We start from the raw sequence: 21,441 nt of genomic DNA, 5'->3' as shown, positions 1-21,441 counted from the left end.
TTGGATGGGATGGAGGGAACCCAGATGGGATGGGAGGACCCGGACAGGATGTAGGCCCCTGGATGGGACGGGGCGGGGATGGACCCGAATGGTGGGATGTGGACAGGATGGGGGGACCAGGATGGGGTGAGGGGGTCCCTGGATGGGATGGAGGGACCCAGATGGAATGGGGGGCTCTGGATGGGACGGGGGGTTCCTGGGCGGGCTGAGGAGACACCAGACAGGATTGAGGAGCCCTGGATGGGATGGGGGGGACCTGGATGGGGGGACCTGGATGGGATGGGGCGACCCTGGACGGGATGGGGGGGGTCGCTGGGTGAGATGGAGGGATCCAGATGGGTTGGGGGGGACCCTGGATGGGGTGGGGGCGACCTGAAGGGGGGGGACCCTGGACAGGATGGCTGGACTTGGACGGGATGGTGGGACCCTGGATGGGATGGGGGGACTCGGAGGGGGTGGGGGGGCCCCTGGGCGGGACGGAGAGACCCCAGAGGTGTCGGGGAGCCCCCCGGCCGCGGCGGGGACGCGCCGTGGCCCGGTAGGGCAGCGGATGAGGTCCGGCGGCGGGTCCGGTGCGGTGCCGGGGCGGTGCGAGCCCCTGCCCTGCCCCCGGTGTCGGTTTGCAGCCCGGCTCCTCCCCCCCCGCCGCCCCGCGCATTCCCGACCCTCCCGGGCGGCGGCGGCGGCGGCGGAGCCGGCGGGGCCGGACCCCCACCATGCCGCAGCTGGAACCGGCGGGGGGGGACGACCTGGGGGCCCCCGACGAGCTCATCGCCTTCCAGGACGAGGGCGAGGAGCAGGACAAGGGCGCGGGGCGCGGCTCGGCCCACGGGGACCTGGACGAGCTCAAGTCCTCCCTGGTCAGCGAGACCGAGAACCGGGGCACCGGCGGCGGCACCGGCGGCGGCTCCGACTCCGAGGTGAGCGCGGGGGGTGGGGGGGGCGACGGAGGGGCTGGGGGGGGGGGGCGGGGGGAGGAGGAAGGGGGGCGGCGACCCCCGCCCGGCCCCGCTCACCGCGCTCTCCCCGCAGGCGGAGCGGCCCCCGCAGCCCCGGGAAAGTTTCCAGAAGCCGCGGGATTACTTGGCAGAAGGTACCGGCCCCGCTCCCGGTGTCGTGTCCCCCCCCCCCACCGGCTCCCGGTGTCGTTCGTTCGTGTCCCCCCCCCCCCCCGCCACCGCTCCCTTCTCCGCTCCCGGTCCCCGCCGCATCCCCCGGGACCGTCCGACACTTCGCAACTTCTTTGTTTCCGCCCCCGGCTGCGGGCGGGACCCCCCCGGGGCCCCCTCCCCTTTCCCCCCCACCGTGTTCTCCCGGTGTCCCTCCCCCCCGCCCCCCGGTGTCCTCCCCCCTCCCCCCGGTGTCCTCCCCCCTCCCCGAGGAATCGGTGTCCGTCCCCCACCCGCCCCCCAGCGGTCCCGCCCCCCCGACGGGCGCTTCCCCAGGGATGGATCGGTGCCCCCCCCACCCCCTGGAGGAAGAACCGGACTCGGGACCTCCCCCCCCCCCCCCCACGGTTGGGTCCTTGCCGCGAGTGACCCGCACCGGGACCACCCCCCCCCCCGCCCCCCCGGAAGAAACCGCCCCCCCTGGGGGGACACCGGTCCCGGGACCCCCCGTGCAACCGGAACCCCCTCCCGCGGGGACTGCGACACCCCCCGCAGTTGGGACTCCCCCAAAAGAACCGACACCACCCCAAGGGATGTGGATACCCCAGAGGGGCCTGTCTGCCCCCCCCCCCCAAGTGGGGGGTTCAGACCCATGACCCTCCCACCTCTGCAAGTGGGACCCCCCCGGAGAACGGGCACCGCGACCCCTCTCCTGCAGGGACCTCGTCCCCCCCGCAGTTGGACCCCCCCCGAGAAGAATTTGGGGAGCCCCCCAAGGGGTGTGGGCACCCCCAGGGGGACCTACCCGTCACCCCCCCCGCCATGCTCCCATCCTTACCCCCCCGTGGTGGGAGCCTCCCCCCTCCCCCCGCCGCCTCCTGACCCCCCCTTTCCTTCTCTCCCCAGTGGTCAGACGACAGCAAGATGGGGGTTTTTTTAAGGGCCCCCCCTACCCCGGATACCCCTTCCTGATGCTCCCCGAGCTGAGCAGCCCCTACCTCGCCAACGGAGCCCTCTCCCCCGGCGGCGCCCGCACCGTAAGTGCCCCCCCCCAGCGAGAGACCCCCTCGGACCCCCCCCGAGACACCCCCCCCCCCCAGGACCCCCTCGGGTCCCCTTTATGGGGATGCTCAGACCCTGCCAAACCTCACGCCCCCGTCCCGAAGGAAAGTGATAAAAAAACAAAAAAAAAAAAAGGAAGAAATTGAGTTTATTCCCCTTTTTTTAGCGGTTTGCTTTGTCCCTTCCAGGGGGGTGCACCCCGGGGGGGAGGGGGGGGGATTGGGGAGTTTTGGGGGGGGGCCTGGCCCGAAACCTGACCCTGAGCTGCGCCGCTTTTCTCATTTAAAAGGGCTCCCTTCGACTTTTTAAAGCCCTTAATGGGCTGACATTGTCTGTCCCTCCTTTGGCGTTTAGAAAACTGATTACGCAAATTGAGCGAGCATTAGATGGGGGGGGGGGGGGGCCCAAAGGAGAGTGGGATTGACACCCCCCACCCCTGCCCCCCCCCAGCATCCCTCCGCACCCGAACCATCCCAACCACCAGCCCGGACCGGAACCACGGTCCTGTTTTAGAAATACAGCCCGATTTTAGAACTATAAACCTATTTTACAAATACGATCCTGCTTTTTAAACATAACCTATTCCATAACCCGGCCCTTACCTGCCTCAGTTTCCCCTCCCCGCTCCTCCTGATGGCACCCCCGGGGGGGGAGGGGGTTCTGTGCCCGGCCGTGGTACCCGCCGCATCCCGTGCCGGAGCATCGCCCCACGCTTGCGCGTTGTTTCTGGGTGGATTTCGATGTTTTCCTGGATGGATTTCTCACTCTGGAGCCGCAGGGGTGACACCTGATGGTTTTAAGCACATTATTCGTTGGGGATCTGTAGGATGCTGCATTACCATATGGTATTATATATATATATATATATAGGATGGCAAAAATTGCTGCAATTAAAATGGCTTAAAATCCCCGGCGCGGGCTTGCCGGCCGGGATCCTGCTCTCCGGTGGCGTCGCACGGAGAGTTTTCTATATTTTGGGAAGCAACTGGTTTGAACGGCCATTGAGCGTAAATCCCGGGCTGGGCAGAGCGGGGGGCCTGGCTGGCCAGTGGATTATATAAATATAAATATATGTATCTATAAAAATATCCCCGTGTTTGGCCGGCGGCCGGGTGAGGGATAAAGGTTGTATTCCCAATTTGTCACTTTTGGTATTACTACATTTTGGAGATGATGCGCAATTGGCCACGATCCCAAATACCAGCAAGGAATAGGGAGTAATTAAAAGGGATTGGGGATTCATAGAAAACGGCCACTAACGATGATTTAATGAATCCCAGAAAGGGGGATTAATTAAAAGGGGCTGGGAGAGGAGCTGATGGCGCATCCCGGTTTTGGACCCGGGCTGATGTTGAGCCTTGGAGAGGGATGAGTGGGGATGGGAAGGCCCCGGATCGGGCACGAATCCCGCCGGATTGGGGTGTTTGCACACGGAGCTGAGCCCAAGCGAGCGAGGGGTGTTGCGGTGGGGGCACATTTGGGGTGCTGGGAGGCTTTTGCGGGCGCACGTCACATCTCGATGCGACCTGGGGGGGCTCTCGGAGCCGAATTTTGCCGTGCCGCCAGGGCAGGGTGAGGCCCCGCCGTATCCTGCAGCCACTCGTGCGATGAAAGCGTCTGAGCTCTGCGCCGCTCAGCAAACCGTCCTCCCCGCCCCCGCCTTTTCCCTGAGCTCCCACCGGAGCAGCGGCACAGGGATCCCCTGGATCCTGGGATATTGTCGTGCCGGTGAGCTCGGATGAAGTCCTGCCGGGCGCAGCATCCCCGATCCCGTACCAGGCCTGGCCGGGCGCAGCATCCCGGCGCGGCAGCGTCGCCCAAGGGCACCGAGCTCTGCGCCGACAGATCCGCGGCCCGGGAGCTTCGAGGCAAGACCCAACCTGTGAGGCGCAGAGGTGGTAGGAGGCGGGAGGCCACCGAGCAGCCCCAGGAGCCTTTTTTCCCCCATTTCCTTCCTTTTTCCCCCCCCACCCTTGTCCGTTGGGGGAAACCAGCAGATTCATGGGATCCTGCCATCCCTGTGGCCGTGGCATCCTTGACATCCCTCAGCCGGGGCGCTGCGGATCGAACCTCACAACTCTGCCGCGTGAAAAAGGAAGATTTTTTTTGGGGGAAAAAAAAAACCCACCCAAAACTCCAAATAATCTCTGCGCTTGGGAGATGTTCCGAGGGTGCTGGGGATGGATGCGGCCGCGGATGCAGGTGTTGGACCCGGCAGCGGCGAAACTGCTGGAGGAGATTTTTGGAATACCGGGCAGGCAAGGCGGCATTTTTGCATCTCTCCGCTCCAAAATACTTAGAAATCTGGAAAATATATAGAAATCTGGCAAGGCGATGCCTTCCCGCACCCCGCGCCAGGAGAATCACCTCCAGCCCTGCGCAAAGCCACTGGGCACCAAAGTGACGGGATGCTCCCGTGGTTTATCTGGATTAATTTCACTTTGCTCCAGTCTCACCCGTGTTATTTCCGAAAGGGACCCTGGAATTCGGGGTGTCCTCCCCCAGTATCGCTTTTCTGGCGATTTCTGCCCAGGGTGGTAGTTTTTTTTGGCCGGATCTAATAATGGCATTGACCTTCGGAGCGGCGTTTTAGCCTGGTTTTCCCCACGGGCGCTCCGGGGATCGGGGACCCCCGAGGCCAGGTTTGGATCCCTAGGAGCGCGTCAGAGCCACGATTCCCAAAGCCATGAGAGCATCCAAGGTGGGATGGGAAGGAAAAGCTCTGGGAACGCGCCGGTACCGCGAGCTGGAGGGATGCGAACCCCTGTGCCGGATCCATCCCATCGGGATCACTTGGTGCTGGCATCTTTTATCCCAAGTCCAGAACAAGCCGGATCCTGAGATCTTTCTCCGATCCCTGGTATCCTCCTCTGCTGCCCGGCTCGGGATCCGGCTGCTCGGTGTCCCTGAACCGGGCACGGCATCGCCGGGGAGGTGAAGGCGAGACCATGCGTTGGCGGATAAAAAAACCCCTCGCACGGGGTTGTTGTTAGTCCTCCCCCCCCCCCCCCAAAAAAAAAAAGCAGTTTAACCCCAGGAATTCGAATCCGGAGGCGAATATTTAAATAAGCCCCAACCTTCCTTCCCCGGGTGTGGAAATTCAGCCGAGGCACCCAAACAGCTCCCCGCGCCCTGCAACGATGCCACGCCGGTGTAATTAATGCACGCCGGTGTAATTAACGCACGCCAGCGAGTTGCGGTCCCAAAATAAATGAGGGAAAAAAACAACCAAATTCCCGTAACCTGGCCTTGTTTCAGCTTTTTTTCCCCCCCTCCCCGGTTCCTGAGATGAGCTTGCGATCCCCGCACGGGCTGCAATACAGAGGCATATCTGTCTGCAAAAGAAAATATATCCTCTTAACCGGGCGGCTGCCAAGAAAAATGATTAAAATACAGATTTTTTTTTTTTTTTTTTTTTTTTTTGGCAAGAAAAAGGGTTGCTCCGAAAACCGGGCGGGTCTTGCCGGCGGCTCCGGCTGAGCGGGGAGGGTTTTGGCGTGCGCTCGGCGGGGTGCGGGATGGAGGTGTTGGGGTGGGGATGGGAGGAGGAGGGGGACGGGGGGATGGATTATTTTCGGCTGCGGGGGCTCACTGGGCGCTCGGCATCCTCCGGCTGCGGCGGCTCGTCCTTCGCCGGTTGCGGTCCAGGGGATTTGCTGGTTTGTTTGGGATTTCCCCCCGCCCTAGCAATGCCGCCTTCCCTGCCTGGAAAATATTAAGGGGGAGGGGAAAAAAAAAAAAAAAAAAGGATTTTTCGCACTTTTTGGTTTCTTCGTCTCGCCCCGCGCAGCCGCTGGGCCAGTCGCATCCCTCCCGGCAGCGATCCCGCCCCGTGCCTCAGTTTCCCCACTCCGAGGTGCTCCTGCCTTGTTGAGCCTTTGCACACAATGGCCCCTTTATGTCTCCTCCTTAATTATGCTATTCGGCTAATTACCCTGGGTTGGTTTTTTTTTGGGGGTTTTGTTTTTGGTTTTTTTTTTTCTTTTTTTTGGGCTAAATGAGACCTACAGGAGGTTTCCACTAACACCCCCCCCCCCCCCCCCCCCCGATTTCTCCCTCCTCCCTCCCTTTTCCAACACGATTCCCAAATTAAAGCAATGAAGTAAGTGCTCGGGGCGACTCTCATAAGACCTGGTTTTGTTAAGGGGACTTAACGCGCATTCATCATCTTTCTGGTATTCTGAGCAGCTGCTTTTCATTAGTTTTTTCTTCCTTGAAGTCGCTGGCGGGAGCGGGGGGAAGAGGAACCCGGAGAGAAGCACCCGGCGCATCCCGCCGGAGGAAGAGGAGGGCTGAGGGCAGGGGAGGGTGGGCGCGCGCCCCGGCCCCCCCTCTCCAGCCTCGTGCCGGCCTTTGAGGGTGTTTTTGGGGGGTGAGGGATGGGGTGGAGGCACCCCGAGGAGGAGGAGGAGGAAGGGGTGAGGGCGATGTGCGGTTTCACAGCGTGTTGCTTTTTTTTGGGGGGGTGTTTTTTTTTTTGCAGCGATGTCACCCTGGGGATCCCTGACCCCTGGGGGTCCCGCCCGGAGCCGTGGCAGAGGGCAGGGGAGGGTGGCAGGCTGTGACACCCGGGGGAGCTGGTGTCCCATGGGTGCTCCTGGGGGGGGGTACAGGACCTGCCGGTGTCCCATGGGTGCTGCCGGGGGGGGGGTACAGGACCACCCAGTGTCCTATGGGTGCTCCGGGGGGGGGTACAGGACCACCCGGTGTCCCATGGGTGCTCCTGGCGGGGGGGTACAGGACCCACCGGTGTCCCATGGGTGCTCCGGGGGGGGGTACAGGACCCACCGGTGTCCCATGGGTGCTCCTGGCGGGGGTACAGGACCCGCTGGTGTCCCATGGGTGCTCTGGGGGGGGTACAGGACCCACCGGTGTCCCATGGGTGCTCTGGGGGGGTTCAGGACCCACCGGTGTCCCATGGGTGCTGGGGGGGGGGTACAGGACCAACCGGTGTCCCATGGGTGCTCTGGGGGGGGGGGTACAGGACCCCCTGGTGTCCCATGGGTGCTGCCAGGAGCAAACAGGACGCCCGGTGTTCCATGGGTGCTGCCGGGGGGGGGGGTACAGGACACACCGGTGTCCCATGGGTGCTCCTGGGGGGGGTACAGGACCCGCTGGTGTCCCATGGGTGCTCTGGGGGGGGTACAGGACCCACCAGTGTCCCATGGGTGCTCTGGGGGGGTTCAGGACCCACCGGTGTCCCATGGGTGCTCGGGGGGGCGTACAGGACCAACCGGTGTCCCATGTGTGCTCTGGGGGGGGGGGTACAGGACCCCCCGGTGTCCCATGGGTGCTGGCAGGAGCAAACAGGACGCCCAGTGTCCCATGGGTGCTCTGGGGGGGGGTACAGGACCTGCCGGTGTCCCATGGGTGCTCCTTGGGAGGGGTACAGGACCCATTGGCATCCCATGGGTGCTGCCGGGAGCAAACAGGACCCCCAGTGTCCCATGGGTGCTGCTGGGGGGCACAGGCCCCCCCCACCCCGGTGTCCCATGGGTGCTCCCAGGGGTACGGAACCCCTTTGGTGCTCCTCCGTGTCGGGCGCGGCTTCGCCCGGCGGGATGCAGAGATGCGCCCTCGGAGGTGTCAGCCCCCAAAATCAGGGGGTTTGTGGCCGGCGGGGGCACAGCATGGCGGCGGGACCCTCTTCACCCGGAATTTCCGCGGCAGCGTGGCTTCCAGCAGCTTCTTCCCTCATCCCCGTCCCTTGGACGGGATCTTAAACGTTTCACACGCGCAAAAGTCCACCGGGGAGCTCGGAGCCCCGCTAAAACACCTTCCCTGGCCGGCCATCGCGTCTCGCGTCCCCCCGAAACCAGGGGATGCTCTGGGGGGGCTTTGGAGCCAGCGGGATTTTTTTGCTGGGGCGGGGATGAGCCCTTTGCACCCGCTGGGATCCCCCCCCCCCCACCCCCATGGCTGCGGCTGCAAGCCGTCGCCTGAGCGGGGATGAATGGAGGCATTGAGCGTGATGGACGGGAGCTGAAAGCTGCAGACAAAAGCCTCGGGGCAGCGGGGAAAACTTGTTGCCGCCAGGTTTGGGGAGCGGGGAGGGAACTGCTGGCAGGTGGGGGGTCCCGGCTTGCGCCACTCATGGGGCTGGGTGCGCGTGGGAGGGATGCTTAGGGCACCCACGCGAGGATGCTGGGGGCACCCGTGGGTGAGGGGTGCTTGGGGCATCCTCGCGCTGAGGTCGCTTTGGGATGAGTCTGTGCCCTGCGGGCTGCCGGGAGCCGGCTTGGCTGGCGTCCCGGCGACGCTCCAGCCCCCAGGAGCTTCATCCCGCACCCTTCCGTCCTGCCTTCCTCCCCGGAGCCGCGGCCGGGGCCAAGCTGGTCAGCAGATGCCACCCGGCATCCCCAGCGCGGCGACACGGGGCCCTGTGGCTTGGGATAAGGTCAGCTTCAAGCACCGCCTCTCCAAGCTCATCCCCAAATGGGGGGTTTTGGGCTTGTTTTTCGGCTCCCAGCCTTTTTTTTTTTTTTGTGGTTTCCCATCCCGACGCTGTTGGCATTCCCCACCTGGACCGTGCCGGTGTCCACGTGCCGCCGGCTGATGGGTTTGGGTTGCATTGTGGAACGGTCAAGCATCCTTTATCAAGGCGGTTGCAAACTCCCAGCCCTGCATCCATTCCCCCTCCCAGATCAGTGTCCCCACCCGGGATGGCCTTTGCCTGGCCTGTGTCACCCTAGAAATCCCAGGAGGGGACACCGCGAGCCGTGGGACCGCCCAAGACACAGCGTCACACCCCCGTATATCCCCTTCGCAGCCCTTTAAAAACCCCAAACCCTGGTGGGAAAAGAAAGAACCCACCGGGTACTTTGGCGGTTCACCTTGGCGGGGTGTGGGGACGCGGGAGACCCCCCCTAAAGGTCTCGTCCCCGCTGGAAACCACCGTCCCGGCGTTGGCGGCCAACATCTGGAGGAGATTATTTGGCTGGGAAGCGGCTCGGAGGGGAGCGAGGCAGGGAGAGAAGGCGGTGCGGGGGGGGGGGGGGGGGGGGCGCGAGGATTTACGGCTTGTTTCTTGGGCTGTAAATCCCAGCTGTAATTGGGATTTCTCCCTCCCTAATTATCCGCGGGGAAGCGGAACGCAGTGGCTCCTGCCCAGGGATGCGGGACAGGCGATGGGCTGGGCGGGGACGGGATGCTTTTTGGGTTTTCCACCTTTTCTTGGGCATTACGGTGATTTATTTGAGCTCGAAGGACACCCGATACCCGGTGCAGGAGGGCAAGAAACCGGGTCCGCTCTTTCCATTCCTCCCCGGCCCCTTCCCGGCCATTTCCAGCCCCGTGGGGACCAAACCCCCGCCGGCTCGTCCCGGCCGCTTGCCTTTTCCCTGAGTGGCACTTGCTTTCCCCGTCCTGTGGTTGCCTCCAGGAAGGAGTTTCCCCCCCAGCCTTTCCCCACCCTTTTTTCCCCCCCTTATCCTCCCCTTTCTCCCCCCTTTTTCCTCCTGTTTCTCCCCTTTTTCCCCATCTTTCCCCTGTCTTTTCCCCATCTTTCCCCTGTCTTTCCCCGTCTCTTTCCTCACCTCTTTTCTCCCTTTCCCTCTTCTTTCACCCACCCTTCCCGTCTCTTTTTCCCCTCTTTTCCCCTCCTTTCCCCATTTTTCCTCCCTCTCTTTGCCCCCCTCCCCACCTTTTCCCCTTCCCCTTTTTTCTCCCCCTTTCTTCTCCATTTTCCCCCCTTTTTTCCCTCCCTTTTTTTCCCTGCCCTTTTTTCCCTTCTTGCCTTCCACCCCTTCCCCCTCTTTCGCCCCCTTTTTCTGACCCCTTCCCCTCCCATTTTCCCCTTCGCCCTCCGCTATTTCCCCCCCCACCACCACTTTTTCAGGGCTCCGCACCCCCGAACCCCCTCCCTGCGTCTCACTTGGCATCAAACCCCCCTTTCACAGCATCCCCGGGACCTCCTGCCGGGGAAGATTTGGGGCTTCTCCAGCTTTTTTGCTCCCAGACGCAGAGTTTTGTGGGACCAGACGGTGTAGAAGACCTGTTTCCTTCAAAGATCACATCTCTCTCTGACCCCCTGAGCTGTTAGGAGCCAAATTTGGCTGGTTTTATCCCAAACGAGCCGGTGGTGCTGCTCAGCGCTGGGATCTCGGGATACCGTGGGACTGGAGCGTCCAACACCCGGATGAAGATTTTTGGGGGCTCCATTAAACATCCTGCAAAACCCCATTTGCCACCCCGAGGCTCAGCCTTTCCCTTCTCCCCCGGCACGGTTTTGGGATGGATTTGGGGGGAAAAAGGGCCGGAGCGGAGGCAGGAGGGGGAAGGGCGAGCTGTCAGTTATCCCGCAGCTGTGTAAACAGGGAGCGAGGGGGGCTGGGGGGGCTCGGCGGGGCCGCGTTCGGGCTTGCTGAGCCCGGAGGCTTTGCAAAACCCCGGGAATTGGGGCTGGAAAAGGGGACGGTGCGGGAACGGATGATTTTGGGGTCACTGCTCTCCCCCCGCCCTGCCCCCGGCCCCAGGCTGCTCCGGGATTGGGGGGAATGGATGGATGTTGGGGATGTGGCAGCGGGACTTGCCCTGGACACTTCCCAGCTCGTCCATGGGGTTTTGGGATGGGGACGGAGTGGCCGGGTACCGGCGTCGCCTGGATCTTCTCCAGGGTCATCTCCGGGCTGGAGCACGTGCAGGCAGAGGGAAAAGCCAGCGCGGAGGCTTTCCGTCCCCGGCACTCGCGGGTTGGGTTTTACCTGGAAAAGTGTCAGCTCAGGTCCCAAAAGGACCTTTTTTCTCCCAAAATGAGAGGCCCACGGCCTCTGAGCCCGGCGGAGAGGAGCCTGCTGTGACCCCTTGTCTCACGGGGGGCACTCAACTTGGGGACCAGGGATGTTGGGACGTGCAGCGTCGGGATGTGCAACGTCGGGAGGACCGGCAGCGCCTGGAGGAGGAACGCCAGGATGTGCAATCGTGGGACATGGGACGCCAGGGTGTGGAACAGCAGGACTTGAGATGCCGGGACGCGCAGCACAAGGACACACAAGGCTGGGATACGCAGCGGTGGGACATGAGATGCTGGGACAGGCAATCCTGGGACAGGCAATCCTGGGACACGCAACACCAGGACAAACAGTGCTGGGACACGCAAGGCTGGGCTATGAATCCTGGGCCACACACCGCCGGGATGGGCAATCCTGGGCCACGCGACACCAGGACGTGCGATGGTGGGACACACGGCGCTGGGACATGTGACACTGGGATATGCAACACCAGGACACGTGGCGCTCGGACGCGTGGCGCCGGGACATACACCACCAGGACACATGATCCTGGCACGTGTGATGCTGGGACGGGCCACACCGGGACATACGGCACCAGGACACATGATGTCCAGACACATGATGCCAGGACATACAACACCAGGACACGCAATGCCGGGAGACGTGATGCTGGGACATGCGATTCCGAGACATACAACGCCAGGACACGGGATGCTGTGACACGAAACACTGGGACACGCGATGCTGGGACACGCGGTGCTGGGACGTGTGATGCTGGGACGTACAATGCCAGGACACGCGATGCTGGGACACGGCGCAGCGGGACACGGCGCAGCATGACACGCAATACCAGGCCACGCGGTACTGGGACACATGGTGCCGCCAGCCGGGACTTTTCCCCCTTCCCAGGGAAAACGCCTCAGCCGGGATGGAGCCCCGTGTGCACGGAAGAGGAGAGGAAATCCGCTCATTAAAGCCCCTAATTGGGCATTAGGGGATCCCACGGTGTCTGCGCCTCCTCCCAGAGCACGGAGGCAAAACGCTGGCCTGGCCCCTGGCCACCGCCACCGACCCTCCCTGCGTCCGCGGGGGCCACGGGGGCTCCCCCCAGCCCGGGGAAGGGACGGACGGACAGACAGGAGACTCCATTGTGGTCCTGCCGCTCCGGCAGGGAAGGGGTTAACCCGCTGCTTTTAATTGGGGGGTGGCTGCTAACGAGGAACTAGAACTTGCTCTAATCTCTCTGGAATGTGACCGATTTTCAACTATTTTCTTCTTTTTTTTTTTTTTTTTTTTTCCTCCTTTTTTAATAGCTCCAATCTGCCGCTCGCGCCCGGTTCCCGCACGTGGTGGTACAGTGGGAGCTGTGTCCGGGCTGGGGCCGAGGGGAAGGAGAGGGAAGAAGGGGGGGGGCTTCATTTTTCCACATTACCACTGAACCGTTCGCCAGCTCCCCCCCACCCCCCCCTTTGTATATTTTGAAAGGGTCCCCCCCCCTTCCTCTCCCCTCCCCGGCCTCCTGAAACGGCTTCAAAATGAGAAGCAGCCTTTTATACGCCCGGCCCTTCCCCAGCCACCGTCCCCCAGCGGCTTCTCCGCTTACAGAATAGCCGAGAAAGCCCCCTTTGTGCCGGGGGGCAGCGGCAGGGGACGGCGAGGCGGAGCCCGAGGCGCCCGACGGGGACTCGGGGGGCATCTCCTGCCCGGCCCCGGGGACGACGGGGGACCCCGGGTGTCGCTGGGGATGGGGGAGGGGGGAGTGTCGCCATCCGAGCGGGGCGACGGGGATGCTGAGGCCGTCTCACGTATCGACCCTGGCGCGGTCACGGGGGCGTGGGGATGGCACGCGTGTCACCCCGGCAGCCGCGGGGATGCCCCGGGGCATCTCGTGACGGTCGTGGGGATGTTGGGACATCTCATGCGTTGCCTTGTCTGCCCTGGCGGAGATGTCGGGATCTCTCGTGCGTTGCCGCGGGGCGGCCATGGGGACGTCGGGGCATCGCCCCGGCACGGCTGCGGGGATGTCGGGGCACCCCGTACGGCGTCCTGGCCTGGCCGTGGGGGTGTCGGGGCACCTCCTGCTTGGCCCCGGCCGCCGGCGGCGGCCCAGGAGTGTCTCTGGCCAAACCCCACGCGACGCCGCAGCTTTGGTGGCGGTGCCGGCAGCGCTCGGCTGCTCGGAGCCAGCCCGGAGTTGTACGGCAGCCAGACCCCGGGGCTTCCCCGCCGCAGCCCGGCGGCTTTGATCACCCAGATTTGGAGGATGCATCAAAGGCGGCGCGTCAGGAAGCGGCTCCCGCCGCACTGGGGAGCGCTGGGCGTGCGGCAGGTCGCGGCGCAAGCCGGCGGGTCACGGGGCCGCTCGCATACCAAGCGTGCCCCGAGCGCGCAGAGCACCCTGGCTCCTGCCTCCTCCGCAGCCGGCCTCCGGAGGAGCGGCCGAGCGCCGGGTCCCGTTACAGCTCCCCTGCACTGACGGGTCCGTCTTCTCCGTATTATCCCGGCGGTGCCAAAATTCTCCCCGCGCAGAGACATCGGGCCCGGGATGCGCGGCATGGGGATGGGACACGGGGCGCCTTCACGGGGGTGAAGCAGGATCTGGGGGGGATCCCGGTGCTGGCGGCTGCGGGAACGGCTGGGTGATGGGAAATCCTCATCTCAGGCTTCCTCGGGACCCTGCCGCGGCTGGTGGGGTTTCTGCGGCGCCTCGGCAGCAGCGCCATTGGCACGGGTGGGGGCAGGTGGGGGGCCTGGTTTGGCAGCGGGGTCATCCCCGTGAGCAGCGCTGTGTCCTCACCGGGCTTTGCCGGGATGCGTCGGTGGGGTCAGGGCTTGCCCAGAGGCACTGGGTGCCCGGCAGGAGCGGGGCGACGGGGTGGGGGGTGATACTGGAGATGGAGCGGGGGATACTGGAGCAGGAGGGGGACACTGGAGATGCTGGAAGGGGATACTGGAGGTGTGTGGGGATACTGGAGATGCTGGAAGGGGACACTGGAGATGCTGGAAGGGGATACTGGAGGTGTGTGGGGATACTGGAGATGCTGGAAGGGGACACTGGAGATGCTGGAAGGGGATACTGGAGATGTGTGGAGATACTGGAGATGCAGCGGGGGATGTGGGGACTGGGGACATGCTGGGGGGGACACGGGGCACTCTGGGGGGCTGCGGGAGGCGCTGCCGGCAGGGCTGCATCTGTCCAGCCGCAGAAGGGTTAACGCTCCCCGCAGCTCCACGCTGGGTTTTCCTTCCAGCTGCTTCGGATCAGGAAGGTTTGTACTGGGGGGGGGGGAAATTCCTGCGCGCAGCTGCGGCCCGTCCAGGCCACATTCCCCAGCCCCGGCATCTCGCGGGACGCGCCTCCTCCTCCCGCCGTCTGCCGGGAAATGCCGCCGGCCCCCTCCGCCGAAAAACACCACACAAAGCACCTTTCTTTCGGGGGCCGCTCGCGTCCAGCGCCAGGGAGACAAACCCATGTGTCGCGGCAAGGTTTAACGCGGGGAGGGGGAAAAGCCCCCCAGAAAAGCCCCACATTTGCCTCCCCCCACCTCTCATTGCAACGTGGGGCTGGTTTCTCGTACTCCGGCAATTCGGGGTTGGTGCGCCAGGGACAGGGAGGGCACCCCCCGGCACGGGACTACCCCCGGGCTGAGCCCCATGGGTGATTGCGGCTTGTGCTGCCCCAGCCATCGCCATGTCCCAAAAAGTCTGGTTTTGGGGTAGGGAAAGGCGGCACTGGTGCAGGCCAAGGGGGGAACTGGGGGGAGGCGGGGGCTCCCCGGCGAGACAGCGCTGAGCAGGGGCTGGGGTTTGCACCATCTGGGGCAAGGGTTTGGGATTTGGGGCTTCGCACTGGTTCGGAGAGGAGGTTTGGGGGGCGGGATTTGGGGCGTTGCAGCATTTGGGGTGCAGAGTTGGGGTTTGGTACCATTTGGGGGGGAGATTTGGGGCTTTACGGCATTTGGAGCGGTTATTTGGGGTTTTGCACCGTTCGGGATAGAGATTTGGGATTTAGGATGTGGGGCTTTTGCATCATTTGGGGCTTTGCACCATTTATGGGGGCCGTAGGGGCGTATAGGACTGAAAACTCTCCTGTGCGCCCCCAAAACACAATTGTCACCAGCTCACGGTGTCCTCCCTGGGTTGGGGTGCCCCCGGCCGAGCGCGGGGGGCGTTCTGGGGCCGGGGGGGTGCTTCGGGGCTGGTGGAGGGCGTCAGCCCGGCTCTCCCTCAGTACCTGCAGATGAAGTGGCCGCTGCTGGACGTGCCCACCGGCGCCACGCTGAAGGACAGCCGCTCGCCCTCGCCCGCACACTTGGTGAGAGCAGCCAAATCCCGGGGCGGGGAGAGGGGGGTGAGGGGTTTCCTGGGGGAAAACCCCGCTCCAGCCCCCCGTAATGCAGATATGATGCCCATGGCAGGGATTTGCGGGGGGACGGGACACACGTGGTCATTGTTTCGCCTTCCCACGTGCTCTCCCTCACTGCCCCACAGTCGAACAAGGTCCCGGTGGTGCAGCACGCCCATCACATGCACCCGCTGACCCCGCTCATCACCTACAGCAACGACCACTTCTCGCCGGGCTCGCCGCCCGGCCACCTCTCGCCGGAGATCGACCCAAAGACGGGTGAGCGCAGGGAGGGGACATGGCATCAGGCACGTTCCAGGGAGCAAAGGGACCGTGACAGTATCAGGGCCACGCTGGGAATAAGGCGCTCTCCGATGGATGGTCCCTCTGCTTCCCAGGTGGCTGTCACAGCCTGGTCCCTGGGTGGTGGGAAGGGCCCGGGGCCGGTGGCCGGGGATGGGTCCTCGCCTGGTCGCAGGTTTGCTTGGAGCGCATGGGGATGCCTCCGGGTCTCCGTTATGGTCCTCTCAGCATCTTCTCCCTGCTCCAGATGGGTGCTGGGAGGGAGACGGGGTGCTCGGAGGGAGGTGGGATGCTCAGAGGGAGACGGGGTGCTTGGAAGGAGACGGGATGCTCAGAGAGAGACGGGATGCTCAGAGGGAGGTGGGATGCTCAGAGGGAGACGGGGTGCTCAGAGCAAGATGGGGTGCTTGGAAGGAGACGGGATGCTCAGAGGGAGATGGGATGCTCGGAGGGAGATGGGATGCTCAGAGGGAGGTGGGATGCTCGGAGAGAGACGGGATGCTCAGAGGGAGACGGGATGCTCAGAGGGAGACAGGATGCTCGGAGGGAGGTGGGATGCTCAGAGGGAGATGGGATGCTCGGAGGGAGGTGGGATGCTCGGAGGGAGGTGGGATGCTTGGAAGGAGACGGGATGCTCAGAAGGAGACGGGATGCTCAGAAGGAGACGGGATGCTCGGAGGGAGACGGGATGCTGGGAGGCTGACGGGGTGCTCGGAGGCCAGCAGGGTGCTCAGAGACTGCTGTGCCCACGTTCTAACAGCGTTTCCCCTTCACCCCCGCCTCCCTCCGCAGGGATCCCGCGGCCGCCGCACCCATCGGAGCTGCCCCCCTATTACCCGCTGTCGCCAGGAGCCGTGGGGCAGATCCCGCACCCGCTGGGCTGGCTCGTGCCGCAGTAAGGATGGGCTGGGGGCTCACTGTCCCCTCCAGGTCCCTGTCCCTGGGCAGGTCCCTGAGCCCCACATCCCCGAGACCCTCCTCCTCTTCCCCCTTGATCTGCTTTGTCCCTGCGGGCTCGGTGGGATGCCGAGGGCTCCCATAGAGGTTGGGAAGGGAGGGGCTCCCCACCACTGGACATTTTGGGAATCGTCGGGATGGAGATCAGCCTGGGAGCGCTCCGAGGGCCCCAGTGAATTGAATTGAAGGGGGGATATTTTTTCCACTCAAGCTCGTGCATTTGCAGGCAAGGACAGCCCGTGTACTCCATCCCTCCCGGCGGCTTTCGGCACCCCTACCCCGCCCTCGCCATGAATGCCTCCATGTCCAGGTGGGTCTTGGCAGGGACGAGGCACTCTCCTCGGGCGTTCCGGAGCTGGCAGTGGGTTTTTGGTATCTTCCCTGAGGACAATGCAGGACTCAGCCCCGCAGCAGCATCGGCAATGGGTGGTACTGGGGCCACGCGGCTCTGCACGGGCACGGACCAGCCCCAGGAGGGCACGGATGGTCCCCGGTCCCCACGGGTGATGCTATGGGGCAAAAGTGATGTCCCATGGGCTCAGGGCACCACTTAACTTGGGTCCTCCTGCAAGCTGGGGCAAGTTCCAGTGTAAAACCAAGACCCCAGCTGGGTTGGGGCTGGTGGTCTCTTAACCCAGGAGGTTCTCAGGAGGGTTTGGGGTGGAAGCCAGGGGCTGTTGGTGCCTGTGGGGACCTGATGAGCCCTCCCCTCCCGCTCCTTCCACTGCAGCTTGATGTCCAGCCGTTTCTCCCCGCACATGGTCCCACCGCCCACCCACGGGCTGCACCCCTCGGGCATCCCGCACCCGACCATTGTCTCGCCCATCGTGAAGCAGGAACCCACCCAGCCCAGCGTCAGCCCTGGAGGCAACTCGTGAGTGGGGGACGGAACGGCGCCGGGGACAGGAGCTCATCCCCTTGGTGCCCAGCATGGGGCAGAGCTGGCCCTGACCCACTGTCCCGCTCCTTGTAGGAAATCCCCGGTCACTGTGAAGAAGGAAGAGGAGAAGAAACCCCACATCAAGAAGCCGCTCAATGCCTTCATGTTGTATATGAAGGAGATGAGGGCCAAGGTGGTGGCTGAGTGCACGCTGAAGGAGAGCGCTGCCATCAACCAGATCCTGGGCAGACGGGTACGGGCGTCTCCCTTGGCACTAACTTCGTGTCCACGCGCTGCCCCATTTGTGACCTTAAAATGGCTTTCAGCCCCCTTGACTCCATCTCTCCCCATGGCTCGGTCCCTTGTCCTGGGGCATCACCAGCCCAGGAGGTCCCAGGGAGCTGGTGGGGACCTCGGTGGCAATGGGATGGGGCAGGCTGGGAGCCCTGCAGCCCCACGGCACTGTGTCCTTGGGGCCAGCAGTGTGGGGTTTGGGGTTTGCAGCGTGGCTTCGGGGTTTGCAGAGTGGCTTTGGGGTTTGCGGAATGGCTTCGGGGCCAGCGGCGTGGCTTCGGGGTTTGCAGCATGGTCTCTTCTCCCCCTGCAGTGGCACTCGCTGTCGCGGGAGGAGCAGGCCAAGTACTACGAGCTGGCGCGGAAAGAGCGGCAGCTGCACTCCCAGCTCTACCCGACGTGGTCGGCACGGGACAACTACGTACGTGTGTGTCCCCTGAGCCCCGCAGCCGCAGGGACCAGCCGGGAGGGGGTGTCCCCTCCTGTCCCCATGCCGGGTTCCTGGGTGTCTCCTCTCCAGGCATCTGGCTGGCGGGAGGCTGCTCCCGAGCTCGGCGTTTGGGGTGGGGGGACGGTGGGCGATGGTGCTGAGTCCCTAGGGATGCTCTGCTGCTGTCAGTGGCTCCTGCATCCCCGCGGGCTGCTCTAGGCACCGTCAGCCCCGTTTCTCTTCCGTCGAGCAGCCCCCAAGGGCTCTCCAGTGGCAGAAAGCCACAGAATGACTTCATAATATTTTCCAGGGCAAGAAAAAGAAGAGAAAGCGAGAGAAGCTGGCTCAGCAGCAAAGCCACGACACGGAGAGTGAGTATCCCCCTGCCAGCCTCCTCCCTCCTCAGGCTTCGGTTGCTCATGCCGTTCTCCTCCATCCTTCGCAGGCTCCCTGGCGTCCAAGAGCAAGAAGCCGTGTGTGCAGTACCTGCCGGCCGAGAAACCGTGCGACAGCCCCGCATCCTCCCACGGCAGCATGCTGGATTCGCCCGCCACGCCGTCGGCCGCCCTGGCGTCCCCGGCCGCCCCGGCTGCCACCCACTCGGAACAGGCTCAGCCCCTCTCGCTCACCACCAAGCCGGAGGCGAGGGCTCAGCTCACCGTCCACTCGGCCGCCTTCCTCTCGGGCAAAGCCGCCTCTTCTTCCTCCTCCTCCTCCTCCTCTTCCTCCTCCTCAAGCCTCGGCAGCCCGCCCTCGCTCCTCTCCAGACCCATCCCCTTCACCTCGGTGCCCTCCACGGCTCTCCTGTCCTCGCCTCCATCCTTCGCGGCCGCCATCCCGTCCCCGCAGGCTGCCCTGGCCGTGCTGCAGACGCAGCCCCTTTCCCTGGTCACCAAACCTGCTGACTAAGGGAAAAAACTCGTCCCCCCTCGTCCCGTCCCGTCCCATCCATCCCCTCCCTGCTGTACATTGCAGAAGCCACAATCAAGATTCAAATGCAGCCAAAACCATTATTGGTCAATATTTGACCCTTTCTGAACTCTTTTGTAAGCAGACTCTGGAGGAGGGGGCTTTCTGCTCAGAGCTGCTGCCAGCAGTTGACCTAAAGACCATTTTTATTAAAAAAAAGGAAAAAAAGAAAAAAAAAAAGAAAAGAAACCCTCCACAAGCTGCCAACAATGGAAATCTCCCACGAGCTGACCGTGGGCATGAGCCGAATGCCCGTCGCTGCCGCAGGGCACGGTGATGCCGACGGCCCGGTGCTGCCATGCACGGGCATGCTGGCACTGAACGCAGCAGGGGTTGAGCTGGGGCCGGCGCTCCGTCCCAGAGGCAAGAGCAGAAACGCCGGCTACTGACCCGGTGCCTCTGGATGATCCTCACTCCTCCCATCCCATGGCTCTGCTCCCCACCACGGTCATCGCCTTCGCTCTGTCCCGGTGAGGAGCCGGATCCTGCCCTGAGGATGCTGCGCCGTTGGACCTGGTCCTTCCTGCGGTCATGCTGGGGTGGGCAGGATCCGGGGCTGAGCCCTGGGTGGGGGTTTTTTTGCCCTTGAATCCCTGTTATTTTTCACAAAAAGAAATAAAACTACAGCTGCAACTTGTTGCGTGAGCGTGGTCAGTGAGGGAAGCGCTCGCTCCCTGCCCATCGCCACCTTCTCCCTGCCAGCGCTCAAGCCCCGGGAAGCGTCTCGAGATGGGGCTCCAGTCCAGCCCCAGAGCGGGGCAGGGGGCCAGGCACGGCCCCAGCCTGAGAGCATCACCCAGACACCTCCATCGATGGGCACAGGGTGATTTTGAGGTGTCCATCACAAACCTGCGATGGAGCAAGCAGGCAGCGTACGGTTTGCTGGAGAGATCTGGGCAGCAGGATGCAGGGGATTAGGTAAAACCAGTTCAGGGGGTGCCTGAGAAGCCGAGGGGGGCGAGTTACTGGTGTGTATCTCGTGGCCAGGAACTGCAGGATGCCCCGTGCCGCCTTCTTCCAAACCAGGAATGAGAAGACAGATTAGGATGAAAAAGGACCTGCACAAAAGCAACCGACGGTCACCCAGTGGATTTTCAACTGATCTTAAAGTCTCGATCAGTTCAGCACTTGAGCTAATCAAGACTCTGCCATCTCACTATATTTTTAACAGGAAAAAAACCCAACTCTCTCAAAGTTTTACCATTGAAAGTCATAATTCTGTTTTCTGTTGCAGATTGAATTCCGAGCTGCACCTGCCCAAAGATGCTTCGTGGTGTTTATAGTCGTGTTTCGCTCCCCTTTCTGAATTTCTTGGCCAATTTCTGTTTCCCAGGACCCAGTCTGGCTCTTCTCTGCCTGCACCAGTGCTGCGTTGTGGGGACCACGGTGTCCGTGGTCCCCCAGCTTGTGGCCATGGGCAACGTCCAACCATCACTATCAGTGATGGTCTGAGCCCTTCCCGCAGCTGCTGGCCCCCTGGCTCTCAGTTTGGTAGGTGCTTTTGCTCACTTGGGGGGATAAAGGATGCCTTCATCTCCTGTCATGACATTTCTCTTTTCCTTTCCAGTGCCGAGCTGGTCTAAGAAGCCACTGAGAATGTATTTTTATCAAGCTGGGGCAGCAGCAGATGTCCATCCGCAGGTAGAGAGGGAAAGGGACCATCGTGGTGTCTTGTCCTTAAGGAAGACGGCGTCCGTGTTTAGCAGATGTTGCGCAAGACGAGTGCGTGCCGTGGGATGACACTGGCATCTGCAAATCCCGGCAGATGACACCTGAATGTGAGGATTCCTAATTCCGTATTGCAGCTGGGCAGAACTACCAAAAAAATTTCAACCAAGCGATGTCCCAGGTGTGGGTGCAGACTAGAGCACGGTCTCGAGCCTCTGCCCGAGCACCAGGGACACATCAGGGGCAAACACTGGCTCCCGCAACCTTGTGAAAACTCCAGGTGACTTCTGCAAACAGCGACGGTACCTCCAGCAGGAGCGCAGCTTCTCCCATCCAGCTGAGGATCATCTTCTAGACCAGAAGTGACAGCTTAAACTCACAGCTCAGAGCATCCCAGCTGGGCGGTACCTCCTGAAATCATTGCTCTAAGGGGTCCCGGCTAGTTGAGAGCCTCGAGCAGTGAGAGGAGCCTGCAGCAGACCCAGCTCCTGCAAACCAGCTTCTTGGTGGCCACAACCAAAGCCTCCGAGCAGGAGAAAGTGCCTGGAGCATCTTTATTCACTGTCACACCCAAGACGGCCCTGAATTCGGTAGGCGTTTCTGTTCCACACACCAAATTGTTTAAAGTTTTTGCTTTCAAAGAACAAATTTGTAAATGCTGGGATAGGGCATGATTCCTCCACAACAGCACCCAA

General features: G+C 62.9%; 1 protein-coding gene across 3 annotated transcripts; it reads left to right on the top strand.

Annotated features, from left to right (window-relative positions):
* The first annotated feature begins 653 nt into the window (after positions 1–653).
* On the top strand, positions 654–19,763 carry TCF7L1 (transcription factor 7 like 1). 3 transcript variants are annotated; one of them, XM_074563484.1, is made up of 12 exons: positions 654–920; positions 1,033–1,093; positions 2,016–2,146; positions 15,132–15,215; positions 15,392–15,524; positions 16,341–16,443; positions 16,732–16,815; positions 17,236–17,379; positions 17,479–17,638; positions 17,993–18,100; positions 18,420–18,480; positions 18,555–19,761. In XM_074563484.1, exons 1-12 carry the CDS (start codon positions 717–719, stop codon positions 19,016–19,018), a joined length of 1,737 nt encoding a protein of 578 aa, XP_074419585.1. In that variant the 5' UTR covers positions 654–716; the 3' UTR covers positions 19,019–19,761. The 3 variants fall into 3 exon arrangements, with proteins under 3 accessions (XP_074419585.1, XP_074419583.1, XP_074419584.1); XM_074563482.1 differs by lacking the exon at positions 15,132–15,215 and having other exon boundaries at positions 658–920; XM_074563483.1 differs by lacking the exons at positions 654–920; positions 1,033–1,093; positions 2,016–2,146 and adding exons at positions 14,526–14,616; positions 15,644–15,723 and having other exon boundaries at positions 18,555–19,763.
* Positions 19,764–21,441: the final 1,678 nt, after the last annotated feature.

Source organism: Larus michahellis, chromosome 20, assembly GCF_964199755.1.
Source record: "Larus michahellis chromosome 20, bLarMic1.1, whole genome shotgun sequence".
In the NCBI taxonomy this organism is placed as follows: domain Eukaryota; kingdom Metazoa; phylum Chordata; class Aves; order Charadriiformes; family Laridae; genus Larus; species Larus michahellis.
Note: the sequence above shows the minus strand (reverse complement) of the source record. Positions and strands in the feature narration are given on the sequence as shown.

Coding starts and splice junctions, on each gene's coding strand:
- TCF7L1 (XM_074563484.1), top strand. CDS start 717: ATGCCGCAGCTGGAACCGGCGGGGGGGGACGACCTGGGGGCCCCCGAC. Junction 2,147..15,131: donor CCCCCGGCGGCGCCCGCACC/GTAAGTGCCCCC, acceptor GCTCTCCCTCAG/TACCTGCAGATGAAGTGGCC. Junction 15,216..15,391: donor CGCCCTCGCCCGCACACTTG/GTGAGAGCAGCC, acceptor ACTGCCCCACAG/TCGAACAAGGTCCCGGTGGT.